Genomic DNA, 25,417 nt, shown 5'->3' with positions numbered 1-25,417 from the left:
CGTTTTCCATCGAGTTCATGATTTTTCTGAAACATGGATACATTTCCACTAGAGGACACTATTGACCAGATAATGAGATATTCTGCTTTGACTCTGTCTGTTTGTGCTCCTTTTTATAATCCATCAAAGGCTTATGTACAAATTTCTACATGTCAGTTTTTTGTCAATTACTGCCCAATTTACAAAATACACCGATTATTTTAAATAAATTATTTATTTATGTTAAGTAGCAAAGATAAAATTGCTGATTATTTGTCACTATGCACATTCTATGAGCCTGCATCTATCCTATCTGTCTTATCCTATATTTGGGTGGTGAATCATTCATCACTGTGAAGCACTGACACTCACATGGTAGTGTGTGTGGTGTTGTGATCAGTATCAAATGTTGCAGCATTGCTGAGATTTTATCCACCAACCAAATACATACAGCTAATAGCCTTGTGTATTGAAGGTGATCATTAAGAGCTAGATGATGAGAACAAATTGTGCATGGAAAGATATAAAGCCGTGAGTGGTTCAACTGTGCATGAGCAATTTTGTGTAAAAAATGTTTAAGGACATCAGGAAGTTTGGACACAGCAGATGTGCATACACTCTTATGGCAGTGATGAGAATAACATTTGGACAGTCGTGGTTCTGTGGTGGTCACTTAACACTGACGGACAGGTAAAGTACAACCTGTGCAAAGCAGGAGAAGGGCTACAATCAGTTTTTCACCTGTACATTACAACTCAAATAGTTTTATCTGTTTAAAAAGATAATGATTGTAGCTATAAAGCAGTGAGCCTAATGAAATGGCCAGTATGTGTATTTACCAGTCTGTAATACAGGAACTTAAAGATGTCACAACATATATTCTATTTGTGTCAGATTAGCAGATGACATTGATGACTGTGGTTATTTTTAAGGTGTGAATAAGAAGAAAGTTATACAAGAAGGAAGTTCACAGGAAGTGTTCACAATGATACTGTATTGCAAAACACACATCTATTGTGTAGCTTGAATGCGGAGATAAAGGCAGCTTCATTGCATCTGATATGATCAGGCTTGAGTATGTCATTGAGTTACATAGGTTACTTACGCTTGTGCTTGATTTTGGAAAATGTATCCTCTAATTTTTTTGACATACTGTATACCATTATCTATATGCTCTTAGTACATGAATGTTCTTTACTGTTATTTACAAAGTAGTGCGGATTGAATAACAACTGGGTGTGTAAAGGAAATTTACTAGTCATTGTGATGATCAATCCATGTATCATACTGATCTGAAACTGAAGTGATAGATCTGCATAGCACTCAATGGCTAGTCAAGAGCTATTTCGTAGCATTACTGATTATCTATTTCTTTCTCCTTAATTTGCAATAGCTTAGTCTCAGAAATTTTTGTTCAGTTTGCAAACTCTAAGTCAGTAACAAAACTCTTGATGGCAGAATACATATTAACAAATGTTCAGAAGAACCAAGCTTAAATAACAAGGAAAAGCTGGAAAACAGGACTATTAGGAATTATATTTTAATTAACATTGCATGAATGACAGAGTGAAAGGGTATGAACCATTTACTCATTCCTTCCTCAGTAAACCGTAAATGGTTCATACCCTTTCACTCTGTGTGTTTTTTCCATGGCCCTTGATGATCAGAGAATGGTGGTGCAGTGTTGCACTCTGATTCTTTGTTCCATTTGGGATCTAGAGCTGAGCTCAGGGAGACGCTTTTAAGGTCCAGGCAAACGTCATGCATCACATTATGCATACCAGGACCATGGCCTCTCACATTAACATTTTTCAGATGTTTTCTTGCATTGCACTGAATGTTTTACAAATGACATTTAGAAATTTGGAAGAAAATACAGTTTATAGGATACACAAACACACACATACACACACATAAATATGTATATAGTGATATTGTGTTCAAATAACTCAATAGATTCACAGAATCATAGATTATATTGAGTGATTTCGAAAAATCTGTTGGTTTAGCTTTTTTATGCTTACACTGTATGTGTTTGTTCATGTAAATACATGAGTGGTCTGGAATAAAGTATACAAGAATAGCCAGATAAACTGAAATGACTAAGCTATCCACATGTCTCTCTTGTTATAAATATGAAAGATTGGCTTAACACTCACAGGCTGTGATTCATGTCCAAATGGCAAATGACAATATCTGTTCATGCAAAAAATGATATCATCCTTTTATGCTCATCATACATCTGATTTTCTCTGCATAGATTAGAAATATACTGTATTATATTATTTATTTGTAATTTAATACATATTGTTTTACAAAACAAGTTTTTATTTGAAATTGTTTACATTTGATTTCAGAATTGGTTTTGTGTCAAGAACCATGTACAGCATTTTGATGCCTATGTTTGGTAGTTCAAAGAAAAGTCTATGCCGATTCTGCTCTTTTATTTTTGGGGGATTATCAGCAAAACTGACCTTCACCCAATTTGTGGCTCATGCATAGAGGCAGGTATGTGATAGCCCCATCATTTATATCAACAGTTCAACAATTTTTTAAAATCTTCATACACTTAGCATCACAACACAACTCCATGCATTTTAAATTCTCTTGAAATACTAATAACCTTTTTCAACCTTTGAATGACCAATGCTTTTTTTAAAAATATGTTGCTATATGAGCAAACTAAGTCATTTTCCCATTTATTTGATCACCTTTCTAGATGTGAATTTGTCATGTATGCTACTCTCTACTGCATTTATCGCCAAAGAGATATTATTACAGTGATGTTTTTAGTGTCCTAATGGTCAATAATTGGACCTGCAATAAGTGCGAAACCGGTGTTGTATCAAATATGCCGCCCCTGTGCTCACTCTGTGACTATTTTCAGGAAAGGAGGAGACAAGACAATTACTGACAGGGGTCATTTTTTTGTCAACTGGGGCCAATTTTAAATATTTTGAGGTCATTGTCCAAATAATTTAAATTTCATTTAATAAAGTTATGCAAACAAAAACTATTACATGACACATAACAGTTTAGGGAGAGGGGGAAAGGGGTTTTATAGAGAGGATGTCTTTACATCATAAATGTGTGTACACCACTGTGACCCTGTTTCGGTGCATAGGCTGAGAAAAAAAATTAATTGTTTCTCCCTTTTTCCAATGTCTATTTTTTTGAAGTTTCAGGTATTTTGAGTGTTTTTGAGATACAGTATAGTTGGGCTGGACATTTCTGTGGTAATGGGACTCCACCTACTGTATCAAACAACTGACATACACTGTCCACTTTATTAAGAAGAGAATAGAATTGCTTGGAGCTTTAATCACGCAGATTTAGACATAGATAGATAGATAGATAGATAGATAGATAGATAGATAGATAGATAGATAGATAGATAGATAGATAGATAGATAGATAGATAGATAATCAAAAGAAAGAAAGAAAGAAAGAATTGATTTTGGATAAATTTTAACCAAAAAAAGCTATGGACTACAGCTTTAATGTCATATTGTTAACCAGAAACAAAACGAAACAAGTATAACACATACTACACTGATTTTTAATTTTTTTGGGGCCACCCAAAGAATTGCTGTGGCCTCCTCTGGCCACCCCTATTAAACGTTTCTGGGGGCGACACTGAGTAGCACTAAAACGTTGCTGGTGTAGACTTAAGAACCACTTGCCTTAGGGGCTGTGGGCGGGGCTACTGTTAGCACCTTTGATAATGTACCATAAGTATACTAATGTTTAATACATTTTTACTTTACCGCGATATGATACATTATCAGCACACATAATAGTTAACTATATAACTATATAGGCTAACTTTAATAACTATAATAGGCTAACTTTTTTCTGTGTTAATGATAAAATAACGCTATGTACTTTCTCGATTACAACCTCCGTTTATACAGATTACATGAAGCTGCACGTACACTTTGGATTTGTGCATTTGGATGCTAATGTAGGTTCACAAAGCCATGAGAATTAACAGTAAAGCAACATCCGCTTTGTTGATGTGTTTGTGTTTGCCGCTGCTGCGCTAAAGTTGCTGGGACACCTGACACGTATACAGTGAAGTCAGACTCGGCTCTGTGATGGCTCTCTAGCCCATGGAAAGGCAAAGCGGTTCTTAGAAGGATCGCCAGTGGAACCAACTTTGAACCAGCATCAGCGCCAGCTCTGAACAGCACTCGGTTCTTTTTGGTGGAAAAGGGGTAAAAAAAAGAGGGTGTTGAATTAATGAGCATTTGATACATTAATTCAAGTGTACTTCAAATCAAGTGCACATCATTTCAAGTCCACTTCAAATGAAGTGGACTTCAAATCAAGTGCACCACATAACTAAATAGCTCATAAAAAGAGGGTGTTGAATTAATGAGCATTTGATACATTAATTCAAGTGCACTACATATCAAGTGCACTACATATCAAGTGCACTTCAAATCAAGTGCACTTTAAATCAAGTGCACCACATAACTAAATAGCTCATAAATGCCCCTTTTCCACCGAGGCAGTTTGAGTGCAAATCAAGTGGACTTCATATCAAGTGCACCACATAACTAAATAGCTCATAAAAAGAGGGCATTGAATTAATGAGCATTTGATACATTCATTCAAGTGCACTTCATTTCAAGTGCACTTCAAATCACGTGCACTTCATTTCAAGTGCACTTCAAATCACGTGCACTTCATTTCAAGTGCACTTCAAATCAAGTGCACTAAATATCAAGTGCACCACATAATAACATAAAAAGAGGGCGTTGAATTAATGAGCATTTAATACATTAATTCAAGTGCACTACATATCAAGTGGACTTCAAATCAAGTGCACCACATAACTAAATAGATCATTAAAAGAGGGTGTTGAATTAATAAGCATTTGATACATTAATTCAATTGCACTACATATCAAATGCATTTCATATCAAGTGCACCACATAACTAAATAGCTCGAGAGGGCGTTGAATTAATGAGCATTTGATACATTAATTCAAGTGCACCACATAACTAAATAAGGCCTTGTTCAGGGGCCCAGAAATGGCAGCTTGATGGACCTGGGGATTGAACCCATGATCTTCCGATCAGTAGCCCAACCTCTTAACCACTGACCTGCCACATCCCACCAACTTTGAACCAGCACCAGCGCCAGTTCTGAACCATCACTCGGTTCTTTTTGAAAATAGGACGTTGAATTAAATAGCATTTGATACATTCATTCAAGTGCACTACATATCAAGTGCACTTCATATCAAGTGCACCACATAACTAAATAACTCATAAATGCCCCTTTTCCACCGAGGCAATCTGAGTGCTTGTTCAGAGCCAAGGCCTAATTTAGAACTGGTTCCTTCTTTTTCAAGTGCACCACATAACTAAAGCCTTGGGCCAGGGGCGAGTAGTGGCAGCTTGGTGGACCTGGGGTTCATTGCCTTCCGATCAGTAGCCCAACACCATGACCACTAAGCTACAAGCATTCGGTTCTTTTTGGTGGAAAAGTGATAAAAAAGAGGGCGTTGAATTAATGAGCATTTCATACATTCATTCAAGTGCACTACATATCAAGTGCACTTCAAATCAAGTGGACTTCAAATCAAGTGCACCACATAACTAAATAGATCATAAAAAGAGGGTGGTGAATTAATGAGCATTTAATACATTAATTCAAGTGCACTACATATCAAGTGCATTTCATATCAAGTGCACCACATAACTAAATAGTTCATAAAAAGATAGCGTTGAATTAATAAGCATTTGATACATTAATTCAAGTGCACTACATAACTAAATAGGGACCCAGCAGTGGCAGCCCTGGGGTTTGAACCCAAGACCTTTGGATCAGTAACCCAACACCTTAACCACTAAGCTACCACATCTCATCAACATTCAACCAGCACCAGTGCTATGACATTGAATTAATTAGCATTTGATACAATCATTCAAGTGCACTGCATATCAAGTGCGTTTCAAATCAAGTGCATTTCATTTCAAGTGCACTTCAAATCAAGTGGACTTCAAATCAAGTGCACCACATAACTAAATAGATCATAAAAAGAGGGCATTGAATTAATGAGCATTTGATACATTCATTCAAGTGCACTACATTTCAAGTGCACTTCAAATCAAGTGGACTTCAAATCAAGTGCACCACATAACAAAGTAGATCATAAAAAGAGGGCGTTGAATTAATGAGCATTTGATACATTCATTCAAGTGCACTACATATCAAGTGCACTTCAAATCAAGTGCACTTCAAATCAAGTGCACCACATAACTAAATAGCTCATAAAAAGGGCGTTGAACTAATGAGCATTTGATACATTAATTAAAGCAGACTACATTTTAAGTGCACTTCATAACTAAATATGGCTTTGGGCAGGGGCCAGCAGTAGGAGCTGGATGGACCTGTGGTTTGAACCCATGACCTTCTGGTCAGTAGCCAAACAACTTAACCACTGAGCTACCAAATGCACCAAATATGATTCTCACCAAATTCACTATATGTGTCAGGAAAGTCGGCTCTGGAGATAGATGCACATTAATTATACCAAAATGTTTGTTTTAACCCCCCCTTTCACATAATTTTTAGTTTAAAGAAGAAAAGCATTCCAGCACATTAATTATACCAAAATGCTAGTTTTAACCCCCCCTTTTCACATAGTGAAAAATTAAAAAGATAGGACAACGAATGACACCAGCCTGAGGCAGTCGGAGATCCTGAAGAGGGACTTCAACACCCTGGTGGAGACGGTTCGCAGCACATCGCCCACGACGAGGATCATCGTGTCTGGACCACTTCCAACTTACCAGCGAGGAATTGAAAGGTTCAGTAGACTTTTCGCTTTAAACGAATGGTTACAGTCATGGTGTCAGGCTCAGAAACTACTCTTTATCGATAATTGGAATGTTTTCTGGGAGCGTCCTAGGCTATTCCGTACTGACGGCCTGCACCCCAGCAGAGTTGGAGCGGAGATCCTCTCGGACCACATCTCCAGGGCGCTGAACACCTTCTGACTGGTAAACTACTCTTTAAATTTAAATCTTAATAGCCATCCTTCACCTCAGCACATTGACACAGAAAATGCACACATAGCTCACCCTATAGAAACTGTGTCTGTTCCCCGAGCAGTGAGATCCAAAAGTAAATACACGAGAAGTCCTCGAAATAATCTTACTGTAATTAGACCAGAAAAATGCCAAAGAAACAAACAAAAACAGTTCTTAAAGTTTGGACTTCTGAACATTAGATCTCTTCCACCCAAAGCACTTATTGTAAATGAAATGATCTTAGATAATAGCCTTACTGCACTCTGCCTCACCGAAACGTGGATTAAACCAAATGAATACATCAGTCTAAACGAGTCTACACCATCAGGATATATCTATAAGCACGAACCTCGTCTGACTGGTCGTGGAGGTGGTGTCGCCACTATCCTTAGTGATTACCTCACTGTTACCCAGAGAACACAGCATAGATTTAGTTCTTTTGAAGTGCTCGTACTTAATGTTACACTATCGCACGTGCACACGAAGAAATCCCTGATGTCTCTTGCTCTAGCGACCGTATACAGACCCCCAGGGCCCTACACAGTTTTTCTTAGAGAATACACAGATTTTCTCTCAGACCTATTAGTTAACTTTGACAAAGCATTAATTGTAGGAGACTTTAACATTCATGTTGACGACACAAACGACGCTTTAGGACTCACATTTATGGACTTACTAAACTCACTTGGGCTCAAACAAAACATCACTAGTGCAACTCATCAACGTAACCACACACTAGATTTAATAATATCACACAGAATAGAAGTCACTGATATAGATATCATACCCCAAAGTGATGACATCACAGACCATTACCTTATAATGTACACACTACCTATAGAACAGACTAACTGTGTCTCACCACGTTATCGACTCGGTAGAACCATTATTTCGACCACCAAAGACAGATTCACAAATAACCTGCCTGATCTGTCTGGACTTCTTAATGTACCCTCAAACTCAAACGACCTAGATGCAATGACTAACAGCATAGACGCTATATTCACTAGCACATTAGACACTGTTGCCCCAGTCAGATTACAGAAGGTTAGAGATAAAACACTTGCACCATGGTATAATAGTCACACTCACACCCTCAAGAGAGAAACCCATAACCTCGAACGGAAAGCTATAGACAGGCTCTAAAAGCTGCTAGGGCTGAGCACCTGAGCAAACTCATAGAAAATAACCAGAACAATCCCAGGTTTTTATTTAGCACAGTGGCTAGTTTAACAAAAAATCAGAAATCTGAACACACTATTCCATCACATTTCAGTAGTGAGGACTTTATGAGATTCTTCACTGATAAAATCGAAAGTATCAGGAATAAAATAGGTGACGCCCAACATATGAGAGCAACCAGTGACACAATCTCACCTAAGGCTTTACACAGCTTTACAAGTACAGGACAGGAAGAGTTAGATAAACTTATTACTACAGCTAAATCAACAACATGTTCACTAGACCCCATCCCAACTAAATTACTGAAAGAAGTGTTACATAAAGCTGGTGAGCCTCTTCTTAATATCATTAACTCCTCGTTATCTTTAGGTTACGTCCCGAAGTCTTTTAAGTTGGCAGTTATTAGGCCACTCATCAAAAAACCTAACTTAGACCCTAATGAACTATCAAATTACAGACCTATCTCACATCTCCCGTTTATGTCTAAAATACTTGAAAAGGTTGTGTCTGTTCAACTGAGCTCCTTCTTACAGGAGAGCAACATCCTTGAAGAGTTTCAGTCAGGTTTCAGGCCCCATCATAGCACAGAAACTGCACTTGTTAAAGTTACAAACGACTTGTTCTTAGCTTCGGACCAAGACTGTATGTCACTATTAGTTCTACTTGACCTTAGTGCTGCATTCGACACTATAGATCACAACATTCTTCTAGATCGCTTACAATATTACACAGGTATTCATGGTCAGGCTTTAAGCTGGTTTAGATCCTACCTGTCTGACCGATACCATTTTGTAGAATTAAATGGTGAATCCTCCAGTTTACTACCAGTTAATTATGGGGTCCCTCAAGGATCAGTTCTAGGACCTCTGCTTTTCTCTATATACATGTTTCCATTAGGGAACATTATTAGAAGACATGGGATTAGTTTCCATTGTTATGCTGATGACACACAGTTATATATCTCATCAAAACCAGATGAAATAGCCACAGTGTCCAAATTAACTCAGTGCCTTAGAGAGATAAAAGACTGGATGAGCTGCAACTTTCTATTGTTAAACTCCGATAAGACTGAAATACTACTCATAGGTCCAAAAACCAGTGCGCACAAACTCTCACAACTTAACTCCCATTTAGAGGGATGTACTATTACAAGTAGCTCGACAGTGAAAGACCTCGGTGTTATACTAGACAGTAACTTGTCTTTTAAAAATCATATTGCCCATACTACCAAAACAGCCTTCTTCCACCTTAGAAACATTGCCAAGCTGAGAAACATCCTGTCTGTATCTGATGCTGAGAAGCTAGTTCATGCGTTCATGACCTCTAGACTAGACTATTGTAATGCATTACTAGGTGGTTGTCCTGCATCTTTAATAAATAGGTTACAGTTAGTCCAAAATGCAGCTGCCAGAGTTCTCACTAGGACAAGAAAGTATGACCATATAACCCCAATTTTATCATCTCTACACTGGCTACCTGTTAGGTATAGAATTGACTACAAACTGCTGCTACTTACGTACAAGGCTCTTAATGGTTTAGCTCCCATGTATCTAACTAGTCTTCTAACACGTTACAATCCTTCACGCTCTCTGAGATCACAAAACTCAGGGCTTCTGGTAGTTCCCAGAATATCTGTCTACTAAAGGTGGTAGAGCATTTTCTTATTTAGCTCCCAAACTTTGGAATAGTCTTCCTGATAGTGTTCGGGGCTCAGACACACTTTCCCAGTTTAAATGTAGATTAAAAACTCATCTCTTCAGTCAGGCGTACACATAATACATCCCATAATATCATGCACCAGTACATCAGACCAGCACATTTTTATGAACGGCAGATATGTTAATCCCTTTCCACTACTTTTCTCTTTGTACCCATCCCGAGGCATCCAGACACTGTACCAGCTCCCATCGTCCTTTGTGGGACGAAGCCTTTGGACATCCACTGAGCCGAGGCCGACTCTAAGAATCCTGAGACATCTCCAGTTAGACTCTGTGGTACTCAGAAGATCAGAAGTCCTTGAACCTCACACCAATACAACATTTGTTTGACTGTATATTACAATCACACCCCCAGTGTCACCCATATGAGGATGGGTTCCCCCTTCAGTCCGGTTCCTCTCAAGGTTTCTTCCTTTACCAATTTAAGGGAGTTTTTCCTTGCCACTGCTGCCTGAGTCATCTCAGACTTGCTCATAGGGGAATAAATACATACACACTGTGAACTATATACATCTAATAATAATCTAGAATTTTTATTCTGTTAATTCTTATCTTTTATTATTCGTTATTTCCTTTATCATTAATTATGTTTACCTTCTGCTCTATGTTTATGTTCTGTAAAGCTGCTTTGAGACAATGTCTATTGTAAAAAGCGCTATACAAATAAACTTGAATTGAAAATTGAATTGAACGTAAATTTTTTGGTCAAATATATAGCATATATACAAATATATATAAATATATACATTCATTCATTCATTTTCTACCGCTATATCCGAACTTCTCGGGTCACGGGGAGCCTGTGCCTATCTCAAAAATTGTCCGTAGTGTGTGATTGCGTGAGTGAATGAGAGTGTGTGTGTGCCCTGTGATGGGTTGGCACTCCGTCCAGGGTGTATCCTGCCTTGATGCCCGATGACGTCTAAATATATACAAATATATATAAATATATACGTGTCAGGAAACTCAATACTAACTTGGGGTGAAGATTTTTTTTAGCCTATTATGCATAGTTTCTGCGATATGGCATTTCAAAATCGTCGCCGACACTGAACTGGGCTGTGAAAAGCATTCCAGCTAAAATCTCAGCTCTGGAGCATGATAGATGCACATTAATTATACCAAAATGCTAGTTTTAACCCCCCTTTTCACATAGTGAAAATTTAAAAAGATCAGACAACATAAATGTTTTGGTCAAAAAAATGCTCAAAATGGTAAGCCGGCGGTCAACGTGTTTTTGGGCGAAAACGGACCTTAAATCCAATTCTCACCAAATTCACTATACGTGTCAGGAAACTCAATACTAACTTGGGGTGAAATTTTTTTTTAACCTATTATGCATAGTTTCTGCGATATGGCATTTCAAACTCGTCGCCGACACTGAACTGGGCTGTGAAAAGCATTCCAGCTAAAATCTCAGCTCTGGAGCATGATAGATGCACATTAATTATACCAAAATGCTAGTTTTAACCCCCCTTTTCACATAGTGAAAATTTAAAAAGATCAGACAACAAAAATTTTTTGGTAAAAAAAAATGCTCAAAATGGTAAGCCGGCGGGTCAACGAATTTTTGGGCGAAAACGGACCCAAATCCGATTCTCGCCAAATCCATCATACGTGTCAGGAAACTCAATACTAACTTGGGGTGAAGATTTTTTTTAGCCTATTATGCATAGTTTCTGCGATATGGCATTTCAAAATCGTCGCCGATTCTGAACTAGGCTGTGAAAAAAAATTGGGTGTGAAAAGCATTCCAGCTAAAATCTCAGCTCTGGAGCATCATAGCATTCCAGCTAAAATCTCAGCTCTGGAGCATGATAGATGCACATTAATTATACCAAAATGCTAGTTTTAACCCCCCTTTTCACATAGTGAAAATTTAAAAAGATCAGACAACGTAAATTTTTTGGTCAAAAAAATGCTCAAAATGGTAAGCCGTATTTTTGGGCGAAAACGGACCCAAATCCGATTCTCCCCAAATTCATTATACGTGTCAGGAAACTCACTACTAACTTGGTGTGAAGATTTTTTTTTAGCCCATTATGTATAGTTTCTGCAATATGGCATTTCAAAATCGAGTCGATTCTGAACTAGGCTGTGAAAAAAAATTGGGTGTGAAAAGAATTTCAACTAAAATCTCAGCTCTGGAGCATCATAGCATTCCAGCTAAAATCTCAGCTCTGGAGCAGGATAGATGCACATTAATTATACCAAAATGCTAGTTTTAACCCCCCTTTTCACATAGTGAAAATTTAAAAAGATCAGACAACAAAAATTTTTTGGTAAAAAAAAATGCTCAAAAAGGTAAGCCGGCGGGTCAACGAATTTTTGGGCGAAAACGGACCCAAATCCGATTCTCGCCAAATTCATTATACGTGTCAGGAAACTCAATTCTAACTTGGGGTGAAGATTTTTTTTAGCCTATTATGCATAGTTTCTGCGATTATGGCATTTCAAAATCGTCGCCGATTCTGAACTAGGCTGTGAAAAAAAATTGGGTGTGAAAAGCATTCCAGCTAAAATCTCAGCTCTGGAGCAATATAGATGCACATTAATTATACCAAAATGCTAGTTTTAACCCCCCTTTTCACATAGTAAAAATTTAAAAAGATCAGACAACGTAAATTTTTTGGTCAAAAAAATGCTCAAAATAGTAAGCCGGCGGGTCAACGAATTTTTGGGCGAAAACGGACCCAAATCCGATTCTCCCCAAATTCATTATACATGTCAGGAAACTCAATACTAACTTGGGGTGAAGATTTTTTTTAGCCTATTATGCATAGTTTCTGCGATATGGCATTTCAAACTCGTCGCCGACACTGAACTGGGCTGTGAAAAGCATTCCAGCTAAAATCTCAGCTCTGGAGCATCATAGCATTCCAGCTAAAATCTCAGCTCTGGAGCATGATAGATGCACATTAATTATACCAAAATGCTAGTTTTAATCCCCCTTTTCACATAGTGAAAATTTAAAAAGACCAGACAACATAAATTTTTTGGTCAAAAAAATGCTCAAAATGGTAAGCCGGCGGGTCAACGTAAACGGACCCAAATCCGATTCTCACCAAATTCATTATACATGTCAGGAAACTCAATACTAACTTGGGGTGAAGATTTTTTTTAGCCCATTATGCATAGTTTCTGCGATATGGCATTTCAAAATCGTTGCCGATTCTGAACTGGGCTGTGAAAAAAGATTGGGTGTGAAAAGCATTCCAGTTAAAATCTCAGCTCTGGAGCATCATAGCATTGCAGCTAAAATCTCAGCTCTGGAGCATGATAGATGCACATTAATTATACCAAAAATGCTAGTATTAACCCCCCTTTTCACAAAGTGAAAATTTAAAAAGATCAGACAACGTACATTTTTTGGTCAAAAAAATGCTCAAAATGGTAAGCCGGCGCGTCAACGTATTTTTGGGCGAAAACGGACCCAAATCCGATTCTCCCCAAATTCATTATACATGTCAGGAAACTCAATACTAACTTGGGGTGAAGATTTTTTTTAGCCTATTATGCATAGTTTCTGCGATATGGCATTTCAAACTCGTCGCCGACACTGAACTGGGCTGTGAAAAGCATTCCAGCTAAAATCTCAGCTCTGGAGCATGATAGATGCACATTAATTATACCAAAATGCTAGTTTTAACCCCCCTTTTCACATAGTGAAAATTTAAAAAGATCAGACAACGTAAATTTTTTGGTAAAAAAAAATGCTCAAAATGGTAAGCCGGCGGGTCAACGTATTTTTGGGCGAAAACGGACCCAAATCCGATTCTCCCCAAATTCATTATACGTGTCAGGAAACTCAATACTAACTTGGGGTGAAGTTTTTTTAGCCTATTATGCATAGTTTCTGCGATATGGCATTTCAAACTCGTCGCCGACACTGAACTGGGCTGTGAAAAGCATTCCAGCTAAAATCTCAGCTCTGGAGCATGATAGATGCACATTAATTATACCAAAATGCTAGTTTTAACCCCCCTTTTCACATAGTGAAAATTTAAAAAGATCAGACAACGTAAATTTTTTGGTAAAAAAAAATGCTCAAAATGGTAAGCCGGCGGGTCAACGAATTTTTGGGCGAAAACGGACCCAAATCCGATTCTCCCCAAATTCATTATACATGTCAGGAAACTCAATACTAACTTGATGTGAAGATTTTTTTTAGCCTATTATGCATAGTTTCTGCGATATGGCATTTCAAAATCGTCACCGATTCTGAACTAGGCTGTGAAAAAAGATTGGGTGTGAAAACCATTCCAGCTAAAATCTCAGCTCTGGAGCATCATAGCATTCCAGCTAAAATCTCAGCTCTGGAGCATGATAGATGCACATTAATTATACCAAAATGCTAGTTTTAATCCCCCTTTTCACATAGTGAAAATTTAAAAAGATCAGACAACGTACATTTTTTGGTCAAAAAAATGCTCAAAATGGTAAGCCGGCGCGTCAACGTATTTTTGGGCGAAAAAGGACCCAAATCCGATTCTCACCAAATTGATTACACATGTCAGGAAACTAAATACTAACTTGGGGTGAAGATTTTTTTTTTGCCTATTATGCATAGTTTCTGCAATATGGCATTTCAAAATCGTCGCCGATTCTGAACTGGGCTGTGAAAAAAGATTGGGTGTGAAAAGCATTCCAGCTAAAATCTCAGCTCTGGAGCATCATAGCATTGCAGCTAAAATCTCAGCTCTGGAGCATGATAGATGCACATTAATTATACCAAAAATGCTAGTATTAACCCCCCTTTTCACAAAGTGAAAATTTAAAAAGATCAGACAACGTACATTTTTTGGTCAAAAAAATGCTCAAAATGGTAAGCCGGCGCGTCAACGTATTTTTGGGCGAAAACGGACCCAAATCCGATTCTCCCCAAATTCATTATACATGTCAGGAAACTCAATACTAACTTGGGGTGAAGATTTTTTTTAGCCTATTATGCATAGTTTCTGCGATATGGCATTTCAAACTCGTCGCCGACACTGAACTGGGCTGTGAAAAGCATTCCAGCTAAAATCTCAGCTCTGGAGCATGATAGATGCACATTAATTATACCAAAATGCTAGTTTTAACCCCCCTTTTAACATAGTGAAAATTTAAAAAGATCAGACAACGTAAATTTTTTGCTCAAAAAAATGCTCAAAATGGTAAGCCGGCGGGTCAACGTATTTTTGGGCGAAAACGGACCCAAATCCGATTCTCCCCAAATTCATTATACGTGTCAGGAAACTCAATACTAACTCAGTGTGAAGATTTTTTTTAGCCCATTATGTATAGTTTCTGCGATATGGCATTTCAAAATCGTCGCCGATTCTGAACTGGGCTGTGAAAAAAGATTGGGTGTGAAAAGCATTCCAGCTAAAATCTCAGCTCTGGAGCATCATAGCATTCCAGCTAAAATCTCAGCTCTGGAGCATGATAGATGCACATTAATTATACCAAAATGCTAGTTTTAATCCCCCTTTTCACATAGTGAAAATTTAAAAAGATCAGACAACGTACATTTTTTGGTCAAAAAAATGCTCAAAATGGTAAGCCGGCGCGTCAACGTATTTTTGGGCGAAAACGGACCCAAATCCGATTCTCCCCAAATTCATTATACATGTCAGGAAACTCAATACTAACTTGGGGTGAAGATTTTTTTTAGCCTATTATGCATAGTTTCTGCGATATGGCATTTCAAACTCGTCGCCGACACTGAACTGGGCTGTGAAAAGCATTCCAGCTAAAATCTCAGCTATGGAGCATGATAGATGCACATTAATTATACCAAAAATGCTAGTTTTAACCCCCCTTTTGACATAGTGAAAATTTAAAAAGATCAGACAACGTAAATTTTTTGGTCAAAAAAATGCTCAAAATGGTAAGCCGGCGGGTCAACGAATTTTTGGGCGAAAACGGACCCAAATCCGATTCTCCCCAAATTCATTATACATGTCAGGAAACTCAATACTAACTTGGGGTGAAGATTTTTTTTAGCCTATTATGCATAGTTTCTGCGATATGGCATTTCAAAATCGTCGCCGAATCTGATCTGGGCTGTGAAAAAAGATTGGGTGTGAAAAGCATTCCAGCTAAAATCTCAGCTCTGGAGCATCATAGCATTCCAGCTAAAATCTCAGCTCTGGAGCATCATAGCATTCCAGCTAAAATCTCAGCTCTGGAGCATCATAGCATTCCAGCTAAAATCTCAGCTCTGGAGCATGATAGATGCACATTAATTATACCAAAAATGCTAGTTTTAATCCCCCTTTTCACATAGTGAAAATTTAAAAAGATCAGACAACGTAAATTTTTTGGTCAAAAAATGCTCAAAATGGTAAGCCGGCAGGTCAACGAATTTTTGGGCGAAAACGGACCCAAATCCGATTCTCCCCAAATTCATTATACATGTCAGGAAACTCAATATTAACTTGGGGTGAAGATTTTTTTTGCCTATTATGCATAGTTTCTGCGATATGGCATTTCAAATTCGTCGCCGACACTGAACTGGGCTGTGAAAAGCATTCCAGCTAAAATCTCAGCTATGGAGCATGATAGATGCACATTAATTATACCAAAAATGCTAGTTTTAACCCCCCAAAATGGTAAGCCTATACTAACTTGGGGTGAATATTTCTTTTAGCCTATTATGCATAGTTTCTGCGATATGGCATTTCAAAATCGTCGCCGATTCTGAACTGGGCTGTGAATAAATATTTGGTGTGAAAAGCATTACAGCTAAGTCTTGAATAGGAGCCCAACACATTAACCACTGAGCTACCCCATCCCACCAACTTTGAATCAGCACAGGTGCTAGCTCTCAACCAGCACTCGGTTCTTTTTTTTTGGAAAAGGGATAAATAAGAGGGCGTTGAATTAATGAGTATTTGATACATTCATTCAAGTGCACTTCATTTCAAGTGCACTTCATATCAAGTGCACTTCGAATCAAATGGACTTCAAATCAAGTGCACCACATAACTAAATAGATCATGAAAAGAGGGTGTTGAATTAATAAGCATTTGATACATTAATTCAAGTGCACTACATAACTAAATAGGGCCTTGCTCAGGGGCACAACAGTAGCAGCTTGGTGGACCTGGGGTTTGAACTCATGACTTTCCGAATAGTAGCCCAACACCTTAATTACTGAGCTACCACATCCCATCAATTTCATCCAGCAGCAGCGCTAGCTCTGAACCAGCAATCTGTTCTTTTGTGTGGAAAAGAGGTAAAAAAGAGGGCGTTGAATTAATGAGCATTTGATACATTCATTCAAGTGCACTTCATTTCAAGTTCATTTCATATCAAGTGCACCACATAACTAAATGGCTCATAAATGCACCTTTTCCACCAAGGCAATTTTAGTGCTGGTTCAGAGCCAAGGCCTAATTTAGAACCGGTTCCTTCTTTTTCGACAACCTTCAAATCAAGTGCACCACATAACTAAATATCTCATAAAAAGGGTGTTGAACTAATGAGCATTTGATACATTCATTCAAGTGCACTTCAAATCAAGTGCACTTCAAATCAAGTGCACTTCATTTCAAGTGCACTTCAAATCAAGTGGACTTAGAATCAAGTGCACCACATAACTAAATATATCATAAAAAGAGAGTGTTGAATTAACAAGCATTTGATTAATTCAAGTGCACTACATATCAAGTGCACTTCTACATATCAAGGGCCTTGCTCAGGGGCCCAGCAGTGGCAGCTTGGTGGACCTGTGGTTCGAACCCATGACCATGGCGCATAAAAAGAGCATTGAACTAATGAGCATTTGATACATTAATTAAAGTGCACTACATTTTAAGTGCACTTCATATCAAGTCCACTTCATATCAAGTGCACCACATTTTAAGTGCACTTCATATCAAGTGCACTTCTTTTCAAGTGCACCACATAACTAAATAGCTCATAAAAATCAGCACTCTTTCGGTGGAAAAGAGGTGAAAAAGAGGGTGTTGAATTAATGAGCATTTGATACATTCATTCAAGTCCACTACATATCAAGTGCACTTCAATTCAAGTGCATTTCAAATCAAGTGGACTTCATATCAAGTGCACCAAATAACTAAATAGCTCATAAAAAGAGGGCATTGAATTAATGAGCATTTGATACATTCATTCAAGTGCATTTCATATCAAGTGCACTTCATTTCAAGTGCACTTGAAATGAAGTGCACTTAATTTAAAGTGCACTTCATTTCAAGTGCACTTTAAATTAAGTGCATTTGAAATTAAGTGGACTTCATATCAAGTGCACCACATAACTAAATAGCTCATAAAAAGAGGGCATTGAATTAATGAGCATTTGAAACATTCATTCAAGTGCACTTCATATCAAGTGCATTTCATTTCAAGTGCACTTAATTTCAAGTGCATTTCAAATTAAGTGGACTTTGAGTTTGAGTGCTGTTTCAGAGCCAGGGCCTACTTTAGAACCAGTTTTTTTCTTTTTCGACAGCCAAAGCACCGGCTCTGAACCAGGAAAAGTGGTTCTTAAGTAGCACCAGGGGCGCCCCCAAGGGGTGGCCAGTGGTGGCCATGGCCACCCCTATATAAACTCTGGCCAACCCTGTGGCAATCCCTAGTATGAATAAATAAATAAATTTTACTCCTCTGGCCACCCCTATTAAACGTTTCTGGGGGCGACACTGCTTATGAATAATGTCGTCCAGTCTCACCAAAGGCTATTGACATGAGGTCTGTTTCGATGAATTGTTTTCTCCTATTAAACACCATAGTAACAAGATCTGTCCTGTTGTGATGTCAGAGCAGCAGAAAACAATGATATATTAAATAATAAAAACACATACTGTAAGCACCAACACATGAACATCAGAATACAAATATTTCATTTATCTAATGTATTTATTTAGGGGAAAGGGGCCTTTCATTCATTACAAGAGTATGAGAATGTTAGTTTTATGATATATTGAGAAATGATGTATTATGAATGTTTTTTTGTTGTTGTTGTTTTTTTTGAAAAATGCTTTTTGTTATGAACCTGCCCCTCTAAGGGTCTCTCATTATGCTATTGATGATGTTTCCGTGGAGACTCTTTTACCCCGGGGGTCTGTGGCCTGTGCCCTGTGCGTGAGAAGTGTGGGCCATGTGTGCTTATCCATAAACACGGAGATATTCTGGGTATTGTAGTGTAGCTTACAGATTTTCCTCCGAAACTCTTGTACTGTGTTAAAATAAAATAAAGATACATTATCCCGAATAGAGGCCAATCGTTTAAAGATGTAAACCCTAAGAACACGTTTTTTTTATGTCCATAACGCCCGGGATCACATACGTGTTGGATCTGGGTGAACTACATAACCCATAATTCAACGCGTTCCAAGCTGCCATGTCGTCATTGCGGACGTGTAGATCAGATCTCTGTATATGGGGCTATCGCGCTGATGACGAACGGTTTGGCTTGCGTGTTGTACGTGACTTGAAGTAATGTGTATTCGGTAAATTGTTGATTTTTTTGTTTGATCATTCAGGGAAGTCGGTTAATGTGCGTTTTTGGAGTTGCGAGGTTTCCTGATGCGATTTGAATGCCATAAGCCATAAGGCTCGAGCTTGAATTTGAGTCACTAACTAACGTCCAAAACAAGTGGATTTGGTCTCCATATATGATGCCACAGGATAACATGAACTCCCTGATTCAGAGACTTGCTCGCCAGGCGCTCGCGACCTTCCGCCACCAGGCCAGTGAGGAGAGCAAGGCATTTGTGGAGAACCACAGCAAGCTGAGGAACCTGCTGGCGGAGGTCAGGACGGCGGATCTGAAGATTGTGCCTCGGTGTATAGAGAGCACCTCTGTGCCTCCGCAGCTCTTCGGTCCGCCTGTCACCTACATGCACATTTGCGAGACTGACTCCTTCAGCATGGGGGTGTTTCTGTTAAAGCACGGCTCCTCGATCCCGCTGCATGACCACCCAAACATGTACGGCTTGCTAAAAGTGCTCTACGGCAAGGTCAGGGTTAGTTGTTACGACAGGTTGGACTCCTCACCCGACAGCGCAAGCGGGAGACAGTTTAATCCTCCACTGCTCCCCTTCCAGAAAAGCGCCATGCGGCCGTCCGTGCGTCGGTCTGTAGGGGAGTACACAGAGGAAAGCCCCCCGTGTGTCTTATACCCACAAAGGGACAACCTGCATCAGATCGAGGCCGTGGACGGACCCACTGCCTTCCTTGATATTCTGGCCCCACCTTACGACCCAGACGACGGCAGAGACTGCCACTACTATAAAGTTCTGCAGCAGAATCCTGAAGGTGCAGAAAGAAAGGATGGTGGCCAGGACCAGACAGATTTATGGCTAGTGGAGATCCCTCAGCCTAGTGATTTCTGGTGTGGTGCTGAACCTTACCCTGGGCCAAAAGTTATCCTTTAAACGAACTGCCACCTCCACTGAAGGAATACTGAAGGATTAGGCACTGTAGATCTACGGAAGCCTGACTTCTGTTTTTCCTCCTGTACTGTATTGTCCTGACAGCAAGCTGGACTCTGCAAACAACCACAACAATTTTTGACCTCTCCTGGACCTGTTGCTATGTCTCAATTTTACAGTTGTATCATGGCCTGTCTAGCTAAGACTGCCTTGTGTGTTGACTATTTCCAAGCAAAATGCTCTTTGATTTACTCTATTTTAGCCTCTTATTTGAATAAGTACATATTCAACACATAATAGGCCTGTTTCTTGTATATAGTGTGTGGTGGAAAAGACATTTAAATTTAATCTGTAATAAATTAACAAATCTTTCTAAAGAGCCAGACCTATGGCATATTTTCTTTGGTTTTAAATCCTGATATTATTATTATTATTACCCACCCTGCTTTGTGATTTGCTAATCTACATTTCAGTATGTCATACACACTGGGCTGATGTTGTACTGAAGTAAATGAGTAATTTTGTATCCAGCATGCATTTCCTTACAAGCTCGCATTTCAGTTTCACTATGGACCTTGTGCCCAAATCAAATGAGACTCTTTACAGCAGTGGTTCTCATCTGTTGGGTCGCACTCGAAAAAGTGGATTGCATATGGACATGAAGTGGGACAATGGTATGTTCTCAGTCAAGAGGTTGAATAGGTTTGCACAAATTTTAACCATGCATTTTTATTTTGAAAGGCATCTGGTATTTCCCACTTACAGACATTAATTGACTGCTTACACTGCTTGTTTGTCTGTATTGGTTGCCTGACAGTAAACAATGACAAAAAAATCTTCCAGTCAGCTTCACCTTACATTTACATAGAGCACAACACACTGGTAGGTTTTAGGGTAATGACTTAAGGTTTTATGACTTTGTGAATCAAGAGCACTTAAGAACCACTGCTAAAGAGTACCTTACATAACTGAATGACGTGATTTTTTTTTTTTTTTGATTTTTTTTTTAGCACTTACACAGCTATCTGCATGATTGAAGCTTGAACTATTTTGTAAATTATTCAGTTTAGTGTTGTTGAATCCCAACAATTTGGGGTAATTACAAACAATAAATTTCTGATTTCCTTAATTCTATGCCTGGATTGTTCTAGAACAAATCTCTCTCTCATGTCAATATTACACCCAGATCAATGAATGTGTAAATTCACCCAAGACAACCATAACATTGAAACCATAACAAAGGACCACATCATACATGTCAATTAATTTTATGTTCCATGAATGCTAATGTTGGTGCCATTAATACTAGTGAAATATAAAAAGTTATGAAAAAACCTGATGTTTCATCCTTCAAAAACTAAACTAAACTAAAAGTGAGGAACAATGATGCAATTGGTGTTTAACAGTAAAGGGCTGATTTGCATATGAACATATATGAAGGCAGATTTCTTCTGGCCATAGATACATTTGTCTACAAGTGTAAATGCACATGGTTAATATCTCATCTGGAGCCAACCCAGATACAAGATGTTTGAAATGTCCAGGTGCAAAGGAGAGCTTAGGTTTACTCACGTTACCTTCCTTTCTCACCAAAGATATCAAAGGGTAGCCTCTAGTGGTATAAATATATAATGACTGGCATTTTATAACTTCCCACTTTGCAGCACAACATGTACAGCATATCTACATCATCTAAATTAAATTATTTACAGATTCACACCTGATAGCATGATTTGAACACACCTTTGTGTACAGAACGAGCAATAGAAACAAATTAAGTTCTTGGCTAGGACCCAGTTACACAAATTAAATTAGCTCAAAAGTCACAGTAAGATAGTAAAGTGAGCATTACGTCACCAGTTACAAAAAGCAGCAGTTATACTATAAAAGTGATCTGTGAATGTTACAATGAAAATTAACAGTTACAAACTTTTAAACAGTAGACCAAGACATAAACGAAACAAAATATACAGAACTCAAATAGCATACTTGGAACAGCATATTTTTTTTTCTCCATGATCATGTAAAATACATAAACATACACAAGATTCATATAAAAGCTGCTTTTGACTTGTACACACAGGCCAGGTTAGAAATCGCATAGTACTTTTCTGTATCAAACTGTTTTTACATAACGTTTTTATGACCAGGCACATGCAGAGATCGGGGCATTCGTTTCGAGCCCATTTCAGTTAAAGATATGTTGTAGGCAATGTAATATATACAACAATAATGTAAGCAAAATGGGTTAAGAAAAAAAAACCTGTGTTAATATGACTAAATCAGTTGTACAATGTGTCACAATGTGATTATGTCCAATGCATTTAGGTTTAACCTTGGCAGTGATGTTTATCAATTAGCAAACTCATACCTGCCAAGAAAACATTGCTGTTTTACTGTATTGAACAAAATATGATATATGAACTAAAGAGAGGTTGAACATCTAAGCTGGTAAGCAAGTTGTAATGCAGCTGTTAGGAACTTGATTGAATGGTAATTTAATCACTTTATATATAGAATAAGAAAGGAATAAGCTATGGGGGCTACATGTTTGTCTTACATGCTTGTCTTTTGGAAAGCAAGACTGAGATAGAGGCTGCAGGGCAAGTCACTTTCTTATCTATTACCCAATCAAGTAAAATAACAATATAAAAATATATTCAGTTAAGCATGTGTTTGTTTATATTTCATATTCTACATTTTAGGCCCTCTGCAAATGCAGTCTGTAGGTCTAGGTCAGCCTTTCCACTGCATGATAATGAATCTAAAGCCTACCGTGGGTTCTGAGGCAAGGTCCTGAAGTACCCTGCACATACATGAATCGAATGGGTTAGAATAGGAAAGACATCAAATTGTGCAGGACAGTGGGTACTCCAAGACGTGTGGCTGCCATGTTTTGAATCTGAGCACATGCCCCTGTAGAACTCTGCATGCCCTGGTTAAGTAAGTTAGTGCACGATTTGGGACGTATCCATTTAAACCATATATCTCGTCCTGAAACAGTTAACAACGTCCCCTTTTCGTGTTACAGTGTCAGGGTTCAGGAGGACATTTATTTTTCACATGGCGCCCTGAGCGCCTGATGTCTGTGCAGGAAGCGCGCTCACCCTTTTCTCTCTCTGTCTTTGATGGATTTTTGCGTGCCTTCTTCGCTCATCGCTCCTGGCGAACTTCCGGCCACAGAAGTCACACGAGAAGGGCTTCTCACCCGTGTGCGTGCGGATATGCGTGGTTAAGTGGTCGCTGCGGCTGAAGCTGCGCATGCAGATGCGGCACTGAAATGGCTTGTGGCCGGTGTGGATGCGCACGTGGCGCGTGAGCTCGTCGGAGCGCGAGAACCTGCGGTCGCAGCCCTCTGCTGGACACGGGTACGGCCTTTCATGGACAGGTGTCTTACAAGGCCGGCTCGGGTACTTCCTCGGTCGCAATATTGGTCGTAACGGGACACTCTGAGGGTTTGAGTCCGTGGGTGGCCTCAATCCGTCCACGGGACACGAAAGAGTAAAATTTCTTATCATGTTCAGCGGAGTGAGAGGAGGAGGAACTCTGACGGAGTCCAGAGAGCAGGAGAACGGTTTTCGATCCTGGAAGACTGGAGCATCCCTTTGGCTGGTGCCCTGGTAAAAACCTCCGTAATCTGGGATGAGGGAGAAAAGCGCACCGTCTATGGTGGATTTTGGGGATGTGTAGGAAGTTGACGGGTACGTTAATGGGCATGTACTGGCGGGTAAGTAGGTCGAGGGGTCCTGGTAGCCATCCGCATAAGGTGGAGGTGATGTATACATGTGCTCCATATCCTTCTCGTGTCCTTTGAAACAAGCTGGAGCCCCTGAGAGATCTGTGGGTCCTGGAGACGCGGTAGGGTAAGAGGTGAGGGAAGGTGCAGCGCTTTGTACTTCTGCGCACACCAAGTTTATCAAGCTGTCTGAGTTCCAGCTGCCGTGTGCGCACTGTGCGCCGATGGAAATTTTGCCCGTGTAGGCGAGTAGAGAACTCTCTGTGCTGTTCGGATCAATAAAGTCATCAATGCGCTTTTCCTTAGAGAAACTTTCCTCACCCAGACCACCTGTCACATAACAAGAAATAAAGAAATAACTCCACACATGACGTTTTAGGTTCACCACATTATACAATACGCAACATTTGGCTACACAAATATATCTGATATATTCCATTAAAATGTTGGTTTACACGTGAGCTGCTCTGTATTTGATTCCTTTAATGCCTTTTATACGACTTTTTCCCCGGCAGAGAGGTTATTAAGACATATCCTCTAACTAGAAAAACTTTAAAGCCTATCTCACTTTTGCACAGCTAAACTATTCCATTCATATGACATGTCATAGACAGAGTGGCAGAGCTGTTTGATCGCTTATATTTGGGGACTTACCTCCTGATGCCTCGCTTCCCACGTCTACATGAGGAAAGCCATTGGATATGTCTGTAGAGATTTCATCCATAGGACACGGATCGGTTGCAATGCAACGTATGAAATCATTTAGCGAGTCAGCGACCACACTGTTAGCTGTCATTTTAAGCCACTGCAAAGTTGCTCAAAAGCACTGACTTTTTTTTAAAGTTCAGCTTTAGTCAGTCATTATAATTTAGGCCATATAAATCGTTAACAATCGTTTTTCATTATTTACTGGATATCTTAAATAGGATGACTTGCTCTCCCTTGTTAATCCGCACCCTTCACTTGCCAGTTTTCTGACGGTAGATAATCGAGGCTCGTGCGTTAGTAGGCATTTAAAGGAGGCTTTCAATATGTGTTACGTCATTGACCATAAAAGGATATGAGATAAAGAAGGTTGGGCAGCTAATAGGAGGCACACACTGTGACACGACTGAGAATCATTGTCTATCAAGGGATCTTACTAAGCGTTAGGTTTGTTCTTTTCCAGATGTCAAGTCTCATCTGTCTGTTATTGCTTGTTTTACAGGTTTGTTTTATGTCATTTCTTCTGCAGATTGGGAAAAAGCGTGCAGCCAACTTTCCTAATCGTAATCAGGAATTCCGGTCAGGTCAATCCCATAGATGGATATAATCCGGCGGATTAAACACGCCCAGCTCTATAAACGAACATCCGGAAAATTTGCATTTTTATA

At 39.0% G+C, this 25,417-nt stretch overlaps 2 protein-coding genes across 2 annotated transcripts; one reads left to right on the top strand and one right to left on the bottom strand.

Moving 5' to 3' along the window:
• Positions 1 to 19,279: 19,279 nt before the first annotated feature.
• Positions 19,280 to 20,685, top strand: adob (2-aminoethanethiol (cysteamine) dioxygenase b). Its single transcript, XM_027172811.2, has one exon. It carries the CDS (start codon positions 19,550 to 19,552, stop codon positions 20,309 to 20,311), a length of 762 nt encoding a protein of 253 aa, XP_027028612.1. The 5' UTR covers positions 19,280 to 19,549; the 3' UTR covers positions 20,312 to 20,685.
• Positions 20,686 to 21,472: 787 nt separating this feature from the next.
• egr2a (early growth response 2a) lies at positions 21,473 to 25,015 on the bottom strand. Its single transcript, XM_027172810.2, has 2 exons — positions 24,699 to 25,015; positions 21,473 to 24,374 (listed from the first exon to the last, which is right to left on the bottom strand). The coding sequence occupies exons 1-2, from the start codon at positions 24,838 to 24,840 to the stop codon at positions 23,368 to 23,370; spliced, it is 1,149 nt and encodes a 382-aa protein (XP_027028611.1). The 5' UTR covers positions 24,841 to 25,015; the 3' UTR covers positions 21,473 to 23,367.
• Between the last annotated feature and the right edge of the window lie 402 nt (positions 25,016 to 25,417).

Source organism: Tachysurus fulvidraco, chromosome 12 (genome assembly GCF_022655615.1).
Source record: "Tachysurus fulvidraco isolate hzauxx_2018 chromosome 12, HZAU_PFXX_2.0, whole genome shotgun sequence".
Taxonomy (NCBI): domain Eukaryota; kingdom Metazoa; phylum Chordata; class Actinopteri; order Siluriformes; family Bagridae; genus Tachysurus; species Tachysurus fulvidraco.
This window is presented reverse-complemented; position numbering and strand designations above follow the sequence as displayed.

What these genes read in the sequence shown, in the direction of transcription:
- adob (XM_027172811.2), top strand. Translation starts at nt 19,550, where the DNA reads ATGATGCCACAGGATAACATGAACTCCCTGATTCAGAGACTTGCTCGC.
- egr2a (XM_027172810.2), bottom strand. Translation starts at nt 24,840, where the DNA reads ATGACAGCTAACAGTGTGGTCGCTGACTCGCTAAATGATTTCATACGT. An exon ending in GGGAAGCGAGGCATCAGGAG is followed by an intron (nt 24,375 to 24,698) that starts GTAAGTCCCCAA and finishes GTTATGTGACAG; the next exon opens with GTGGTCTGGGTGAGGAAAGT.